The 9,725-nt window shown below is 42.4% G+C and overlaps 1 protein-coding gene across 1 annotated transcript; it reads left to right on the top strand.

Annotated features, from left to right (window-relative positions):
* Positions 1–6,786: 6,786 nt before the first annotated feature.
* On the top strand, positions 6,787–9,131 carry LOC112890429 (nucleolar transcription factor 1-like). Its single transcript, XM_025957320.1, has 2 exons — positions 6,787–6,867; positions 8,769–9,131. Exons 1-2 carry the CDS (start codon positions 6,787–6,789, stop codon positions 9,129–9,131), a joined length of 444 nt encoding a protein of 147 aa, XP_025813105.1.
* Positions 9,132–9,725: the final 594 nt, after the last annotated feature.

Raw genomic sequence — 9,725 nt, forward strand, 5'->3', positions numbered from 1 at the left:
GATGGGAACCAATTGAACATATTCTAATATTAGCTCCAATGGAACAATTTGTTCCAATAGTCTGGCGGAACAGAAGGAAGTTGGGCCGAGCGGGGGCCCAATTATTAATTGGTACACAGGAACATTATGCAATGATTTGACATGCAGTAACTCGCGTTACTGTGAACAAACCGCGCCCCCCTACAATCGCCCGCAACAAGTTTCATCGAAAAAGACGCTGAGTATGTTCGTTCGCTGTGGCCGTGTGCTCTGAATCCAAATTTTAGCCGGTCATCATCCATTAGCGTTTTGGGTTTTAAGAAGAGGGTGATATATTATTTGTCAGTCCTTATTTTCTTATTAGTTTGAGAAATAGATATACGGATTCACCACTATTTTTTTCGAAACACAGTATAGATGGAGACACTCATATACACGCACGTATACCCACCTCTATGAATACACGCATGCAACCCTACCCCTGTGAGCACTTTAGAGAGACTGAGGTGACAGATCCTCGAGATTGCTAAAGTCACCACAAATGCCTCACTATCGACGGACACATTACCTACCACTGAAAGAAAAAATACCGGTTAAATCCTAAAATAAATCTAGGAAAATACGAGCACTCATATCAAGGATGGATTGGTGCCACCATAAAAAACCTTACCAACCAACTGATCTATGTTCAGTTCGTATAACCAAGTAGAAGCATGAGGGACGGACTCATCTCACTATTAATGGGGTCAACACGACAATTTCTTCTGAATCCACACCTGTTGGGAGAGATCGAGTTCATTTTCCAATCCGATTCATATAGGTTTTGAAGGAATGAGTTTATCTCATGGAATGGTGTGATTTCTTAAGTCAAACATATAATAAAGATGATATCCATGCCGTGCAAGAATTATATCTATTCTATTTTTCTCCATAGGGATTTTAATTGAGATATCAAAAATATATCTAATAAGGATCAAAATACATCAATGTATCATTCGTCATTTTTTTCCACCCAGTTTTAGGAGCTCTGAAGGATGATCAAACAAAAATTTCATTTTTTAGAAAATAATCCGACCTTTTGCATCATTCAATGCATACGGTCATTGCCAATTATTACATTATCATGCCAAAGACATATCTAGAGAAATCGCCAGCCATTCTTTGCGCAGACCTCCATAGCCACCACTTCAGCGTGGCAAGCTCTCTGGACACCGTCCCTTTCCACTTCCTTTTGCAATAGCTTCTAGAATCTGAACTAATACATTCTACGGAATATTGCCTGCATAAAAGATGTTATAGGTTTCTTGTTAAAAATAATATCATTGCGACATATCTAGATAGACCAAAATATGGCTGCTACCCCAGTAAGATTTTGCGCTTAGTGATAGCATTTTGTTATTTTGCCATTGCTGCATAATATGACCAATGCTATTAGTTATTTTGATCCGTATAGCAATATTTATAATTTGCCAAAGTAATCTAGCAAAGTGACAGTCAAATAAAAGGCGTTGTATTGTTTATTATGATTGCAAAAGGCACATTTTGGACTACCATTCCAGTTCCTTTTTATTAAGTTATCTTTAGTTAAGATAACCCCTCTTCCTAGGTACCAAAGGAATATTTTTATCTTAAGAGGAAGTTTTAGTTTTCATAGCCAATTTTCTAGGATCGGGATAGGTACAGTCATTAATTGTTTGTACATAGAGTGGACCGAGAATTGCCCATCCCTCTGTAGGACCCATATGAAAACATCTCTTTCCCGACAAAGGTGAACATTAATCAAATGAGTTATCATGTGTTGCCATGCAATTAGTTTATCCCCAATAGTTGGCCTATGGAAAGACAAATTAAGTGGTACTGATCTCATGACTTCAGCCACTGTGTCTTATTTCCTTCTAACAATATTATATAATAAAGGATATTGTTCACATAATGGTCTATTATTAAGCCAAGTGTCTTCCAAAATCTGATTTGACAGCCATCCTTTAATCAAAAGGACCTCCATTTAAAGAATTCATTCTTGAATTTCATAAGACCATACCAGAAGTGAGAATCTCCTGGTTTGCCTTGTACTTGTATCAGTGATTTACCACCCAAATATTTGTTTTGAAATATTTGTTGCCAAACCCCATCCTCATTAAGTAGTCTATAAAGCCATTTGCTGGGAAGACATATATTCTTGACTGCAAGATTGGTAATACCTAGTCCGCCTTGATCCTTTGGTTGGCAGACTATATTCCATTTGGTGAGTCTATACTTCTTCTTATGATTGTCCCCTTGCCAAAAAAAACTAGAGCGAAAATGATCTAATCTTTTAAGAACACCTTGCGGTATCGCAAAGAAGTACATCATAAATATTAGGAGGGAACTTAAGACTGAATTGACGAGCACTAATCGACCCCCCAGACATCAATTTTCCCTTCCAAGTACTCAATTTCTTCTCAAATCTGTCTTCCTCCCCCCTTCCAATCACTATTTTTGAGCCTTCTATGCATCATGGGGATACCGAGGTATTTGAACGGCATAGCACCAATATTGCAACCAAATAATTGTGCATATTGGCCCGCATATTCAGTAGCATCCCCAAAACAAAAGAGTTCACTTTTATGAAAGTTTATTTGTAGCCCAGATAATTGCTCGAACACATAGAGAAGGAGCTTCATATTTGTTGCTTGCTCTATATTATGGTCCATGAAGATAATAGTGTCATTTGCATATTGTAAAATCGACAAGCCATCATCCACCAAATGTGGTACAACTCCACTAATCTGCCCATCATTTTTAGCCCTCGGATTAATATTGCCAACATATCTGCTACAATATTAAACAGAATGGGTGAAAGGGGATCGCCTTGTCTAAGTCCTTTATTTGTTTGAAAATAAGGCCCAACTTCATCCTTAACCTTAATTCCAACATGCCCCCCAGACACAAAGCTATGGATCCAATCACACCATTGTGATGAAAATCCTTTCATTCGCAATGCTTGTTGGAGAAACGACCATTTTACTTTGTCGTACACTTTTTCAAAGTCAACCTTTAGTATTACCCCATTCAATTTCTTCCTATGTATTACATGAATGGTATCATGGAGAATTATTACCCCTTCCATTATATTGCGGCCAGTCATGAAAGCTGTCTGTGTTGGTTTAGTCACCTTCTCAGCTATATTGCTGATCCTATTAGTTGCAACTTTAGTAAAAATTTTAAAGCTGGCATTTAGTAGGCATATGGGACGATACTCTTGTAGTTTCATTGCATTACCTTTCTTAGGAAGAAGGGTAATGACTCCAAAGTTTAGGCTGTATATCGATGATTGTCCTTGATTAAAATCATTAAAGAGAGCTATGAGATCACCTTTGATTACTTCCCAGAATACCTGATAAAATTCTGTTGGAAAACCATCTGGGTCTGGAGCTTTATTATGCTCCATTTGGAATATTGCTTTCCTTACCTCCTCTTCTTCAAAGGGAGCAGTAAGTATCTCATTCTCTCTTTCGCTAACTTTAGGTATATCCGTTGCTGCAAAAATCGGATGGTGAATCTTGTGGAGCACGACACGCTAAGGCCTGGGAGCTCTGCTTATCTCCAGTGCAGGTCCTGCAAATCGGGTTCAGGGCGTGCTAGTTAATTTGACCTACAATTGACAAGAAAAAAGAAATTTAATCAGTAAAACAATAGGGAACGCATCGGCTAGAGTTCTGAATGGTTCCAGGGAGCATATCGGCCAGAACGTCCGATACATATAGCCACGCATCGACAGTAAAGCCGATTCTATGATGGAGCAAGATTAAGAAATAAAAACCTCATAATTAAATAAACACGTTTAATTAGACAAAATCTATCATCACCGTTAGTTGGATCAGACTTAACCGTGATAGCGCTAACAGCTGGACGACAAACTGAGCATAACTAATCAATGAATTGAATTATACTTGGTTTTATTCTTAGCATTAAGCTCTTGATCAGCCATGAGGCCGATTGGGATCACCAAGCCATCTTGATCATGTCATCATTGACCGACAGACATATTTGACCGATAGGACTTGACCCGGCATCATTACTCGAGGATCGGACCTAACCGAGACAGCTTGAGATAGCAATGATAGATCGAGCGAACCAGCCGATATGATTGTCGCAACGAAATTCATGATCGTGAACGACTTGTTGATAGTAGCGATAATTAAAGGATAGATAGGCTATTAAATTTCTGCAAGAAAAGGTTAGGTAAGCTGATAATCCGATAATTACGACTAGATAAATTGTGAAATCTATTAAGAACCAGCAAAACATCAAACGATGCAGCCTTATAAGAACTTGATTGAAATTGATAACTTGTAGATTAAACTAGACGAAACTATAGCGATGCGCCGGTAGCTAAAGCCTAGAGAATCTGATAAACATGAACTTACTAACAAGCCGGAGATCAATCCGATGCAGCCCTACTTGTTGAAGAATTTGGCGAGAAAGTACTGAGAAATGCTGAGAAAGTATTGAGAATTTGGCAAAGTGCTGAGAAAAGTTGTATTGAATGGTGATTATTCTTTATAAAACCTTAAGCTCTACTATTTATAACCTTACACTATGACTCCTGATCGATCACAATTGGTTACAAACTTAGCTTAAAAGATAAAAACTACTATATCTATAAGATATTTCAAAAGGAAACTGGACTTCCGCAAGATCTTCTGCTGACGTCATCTTCTAGTCCAATTCGAACTCCTTTTGAGTTCTGACTGCTTCCTTTACTGAGTCCACATCATCTTTGACCGACGTCATGCTTGACAGCTTCTTCCCTTTCCAAAGAATATCTCTACAAAATTTTGGCGTCAACACATGCCCCCCAATTTCAGAATAAATATTTTTTTCCAAAATTCTTGCAAGCTATGATGATTCCCTACCAATAGCTGATTCAAACATCTCCTTGATCTCCGCCATGCTGATCGGTCCTTTCAAATTATGTTGTTAGCTCCCTCGATCCTTGGACTATTGCTGGGTTCTATCTCTTTAAAACCAACTCACGCACGCTTCATCTCTTTCCACTCCCTATTTTCATTTTCCTGCCAAGACACCCTCTGGCAGTAGTTCTTGTTCGAGCCCCTCATCACCAAACGCCCCTGTATCCATTCACCCATCTACTTCCTTCAACTTCCGGGTGATGAAGTCGTAGTGCATCTCCCGAATTCGCCCTAGCATCCTTCAATGGTGGCAGTGGGTTCTTCATTGGCGGCAGCGGCCTCGGGTTCTTCATCGATGGCGGCCCCAAGGATTTCAGAGGTAACCCTTCTCATCCTCTTGTATTCGATCGATTTGCCTACCATAAAATCCTTTCAGAATCGCGTTGTTACCCATCTTCCTTCATCCTCTCCTCCTCTGTATGTAGAGCATGAAGAACCAAATATTGATCCCTAGAGAAGAGGGTTCGTCTCTACTTTTCTTAGGTCCAATGGGCAATCCTGACCCCCACCAAATTTATAAACTTGGAAACCCGTTGGCTCCCTTACAAACATACTTCCCTAGATATAGCTGACTGGGCTCAGAGCTTCCGATCTAGGCCCAGCCTAGTGTCAGGATGGAGGGATTGGCACATGAGAATGGCCAACTCCAACAGATGACATGGGAAAAAGGTAGAAATCGACCAGTGCATAACCTTCTCTCTGGCCGATATGAGCAAACACGAGAATTTGATCATATCTGCTTCTTATTTTTGGTCCGATGTGCTTAACGCCTTCTTGTTTGGCAGCGGTCCAATGACCCCCACACTTCTGGATGTTATCATGCTCATGGTCTTGACATATCTGAATCAAACATACCTTTCGATACTATCATTAAGTCTTCCCATCGGTTGGCAACCAAAGAACTGAAAGGCTGGAACATGTGGTTAGAAAAACGGTTGGCAACAAAAGAAGTGAAAGGCTGGAACATTACAGAGCATGCCAGAACAGGAGCCGTTGACCACAGAGAACACATGGCTTTCTTGAACATGTGGTTAGAAAAATTCATCTTCTATGGTTCAACCTACAGACCAACGACTAATATGCAGTCTATGGCTGAGAGATTAGCATCTAGCATCAAGATCCCTTTGGGCAAGCACCTTCTAGGAGTGGTCTACCACATGCTGCATCAAGTATCGGCAGGATTGGCCACCAACCAGCCCCTGAGCAACATTGGTGGCCCTTGGTGGTTTCTTCAACTCTGGCTGATCTTATACACCCACAAGGTTATTGGCCACGAAATCACTCAGCAAGAGTTTCCAGCCGATTTTTTGGAAAACGGAACCCCACAGAATTGCCGATGCACAAATTTTGGTGAAGCAGTATCGTCCATGCCTATCGAGAAATTGGCATGAAACAAAGTGGCCGATTGCTTCAAATCATTCTATATCCGCATTGAGGACAATGTCATGACTTGGTTTGCATATGGCAGCCCTAACGTAGACCATTTTGAGAGACCATACTTCTTCAAGTTTGATAGAATATGTGATCCAAAAGATATCCGCAAGAAGATCTTTCAAGTGGAAATCACCCCATGCCTTCTGCCAACCAACTTCTGCTTTGGTCATGGAAAAGCCAAATTGTATTCTTATGAGTTTTATCACCCTTCATTAGTGTCACGACAATTTGGCCTCGATCAATTGCCAATTCCCCTTTTCTTCACGGATTTCAGTTAGTCTAGAGATATTGTAAGTTCGGCCATGGAATACAGCCGACTAAAAGCTTTGACTAACGTCCTGGTTTACACTAAACCAGTCAATTGGGCTTCTGCCCCAGCTCCCTTTTCTTCTGCACAATACAACTCTTGGTGGTCTGGATGAAGCTTCATCTGAGGAATCAGCCAGTTGCCCTATACTACGCCAAAATCAACCCAGAATACAACCCCACCACCAACGAGGTACTTCTCAACTTCTCCAAGTCACTGTCTCTCATAATCTATCAGCTTTTACCAATTGATGTGCTATTATCCCCCTTGCACTTGATAGAAACATCGCCCCCGCTGATGAGCGCTAGTGGCGGGCCGATCAAATATTGCCCAACGATAGAGAACCTCCTGATCGGCCATAAAGCCCCTTCAGTACAAAAGTTCATGAAAGGAAAACATACGCTCGCCATCAAGACCACCTTCAAGAAGAAGAGACAAAGAACAACTCATAATTCTCCATCGGCCAGCATAGCCCCTACCCCGAACATATCTGTCGTAACCGCTTGTTGTCGGTCAAAACCCACCGGCAAGCAGTGACAGGCAACATGAGGAGCCGGGAGGCTCCCAGGACTGCTGGTGGGCCCCGGTCCCTCGGTCAATAGCCCGAGATCCGGCACACGACCTGGCGTCTGGGCGTGCCACCTGACCTTGTACCTGATCAAGAAGGTGTAGAAGTGATGTATGTTTGTTTCCTGCATGCACAGACACATATAAATATTAGTCCGAGCCGTGATCGGCTCATCGGGTGATTCCCAATACCAGCTGTAAAGAGCCAATTGTGTCCAGTATCAGATTGGATCTAAATATTTGAATAAAGCAAGCATATCTGATGGTAATGTAAAACTTGCTCTGTAACCATTAAGCTCATCCAATCTACGACGGTTAAAGCTTTCACTGCATAGCCGGAACATCCTACACATAATTGAGCCTAACAGATACGGAAGGTAACAGAATAACAACCTAAACAGAGGCCTAAAAACTAACAGAGAGCCGATTCCCAGAACAATCCCTCTTTAGGTTGATACAAAGCATCAAGCGTACCGCCAGAACGTTCAATCTGTTTGAAGGGCCTAATCATGCAGATGTTAAGCTAAATCTTTGATAAACAATGACTAACCATAATGGATTGGATCTACTAATCAAGAACAGAGCAAGGTGCTACCCTTACACCCGAGATTGGGCCCAAGGATAGCTAAACGTTTACAGATAACAAACGATGCATGAAAAAGCATGAAAGAGCCGATGCTACTCTATAAACGCCAAGATAACTAGTGTTACTCACCATCAACAACGCTTCAGTACGAGGAACACAAAGGTAGATAGGCAGGAATGATGCTGCCCCGATCATGCGAAGCGTGATCGGGGCTGCACGGCACTTACCCGAGAAGCCCTAGAATAGGGGTGGCGATGCGCCGAGAGTTGTTGTGAATGATTGATTGTTCTTTATTCATAATCCAAGGTACATATTTTAAACTATTTCTATCTAACCAATCCTAACTGACCACGACACGAATCCTGGCTATCTCTATCTAAACTATTTTAAACACACATACCTATCTAGATACATGGCCAATCCTGGCCTCAAACGCCCGCGCAGGGGCCGATTCGCAAGCCCACTATGATTATCTTTTGAGCCCATCTTGCTTCGTGGCCCACCTTTTTGGCCCAGCTAAATTATGGCGATAACACATGCCCCCCTGGTTTCGGCAATAATTATTCCAAAACTATTTTTTTCCTTTTCATCGCCCCGCCTCTTCGACTTCCAAAATTCGTGCAGGCATGCCTCTTCGACTTCCAGGGGATGTAACTGCTCTGCATCAAACTCCTTGGAAACCGTCATAGTGCCGATTCATATTCCACTCCATCTTTATAAACCTGCCCCGGTAGTTTTCTTTCTCTCATCCCCTTCCTTCAGCCATTAAGAACTGCACAACTCTCCTTCTCTCGTAATGGCTTCTTCTTCTTCCTCTGCTTTCTCCGCCTTTTCCTTCGAGTCCAAGTCCACCCGAGAAGCCACTCCAGAAGACGACCCCATTGACGCCTACGAGGCCTGCGCTCCTCTGCATTGGGATGCAGAGGAGTGGGACTTCCAGACCTGGTCAGAGGACGACGAATCCCTCACCAATGGTGAAGACCTCCACCTCCTCCTTGGCAGGGAGCTAGATGAAGATGATGAGGACGACACATCCTGGGAAGAAGACTTCTTCTCTTCGGAGGAAGAAGCCGATTCCTCATCAACCGAGGAGGACTCGGTGGCAGGAGGCTATCTTCTTGGCGGATCGTCGGAGGATGACGATGACGACGACGATGATGAAGAAGCCGAAGACAGCAGCGGCTTCAGCAGTGACAGCGGCGGAGATGATGGCGGCAACAAGGACAGCAGCGACGACGACAGTGATGCCAGCATGGCTCCTCCAATCAAGCGCCACAGAGTCTCCGGCACCTACTGGTGGTAGATCGTAGGATTAAGCTGATAGATCGGCTCTAGGAGCAATCGGCTCCCCCTTTTGTACTCGTTTCCCGTTATAAATAAAATCCTTTATTTTAACCGCAACTTGTCAAGAAGCCGATCTCTTGGGAGCCGATGGCAATGCATTGGTTCCTTTCCTTAAAGTGCCGATCTAGATCTGAGTCGATTCTCAAATCAATTCCATTTTCCGCTTAAATCCGGAACCTTCCCAAAACAGATCTTCGAAGATTCCCCGAATCCAAGTTATTCTCCAAAACCCTTTGCTCATAAACCCTAATCGCAAAGACCCGGACCAAAGCCTTAGAGCACAAACTCTTACTTGCGCCGCCAACCCTAGATCCAGTTCCCAGGTTCTCGATCTTTGGGGTTTCCGATGGCGGGATCTTTGAATGCCGATGCGGGTGTTCTTGGTCTGAAGGTAAAACTCCGACCTTTGCTAATTTAATGAAGTAGATCCCTTGCACCATTAAATGATCTTTCTCTGGTTATTTGGTTTTTATGAATTCTTCAGGTTTTAGATATTCTCTTGCCGCATCCTTCTTCCCCTAATTCTTTTTGTCTTGGGCCTCGTTCTTACGAG

This window comes from Panicum hallii, chromosome 4 (genome assembly GCF_002211085.1).
Source record: "Panicum hallii strain FIL2 chromosome 4, PHallii_v3.1, whole genome shotgun sequence".
Classification (NCBI taxonomy): domain Eukaryota; kingdom Viridiplantae; phylum Streptophyta; class Magnoliopsida; order Poales; family Poaceae; genus Panicum; species Panicum hallii.

Coding starts and splice junctions, on each gene's coding strand:
- LOC112890429 (XM_025957320.1), top strand. CDS start 6,787: ATGAAGCTTCATCTGAGGAATCAGCCAGTTGCCCTATACTACGCCAAA. Junction 6,868..8,768: donor ACAACCCCACCACCAACGAG/GTACTTCTCAAC, acceptor TGGGACTTCCAG/ACCTGGTCAGAGGACGACGA.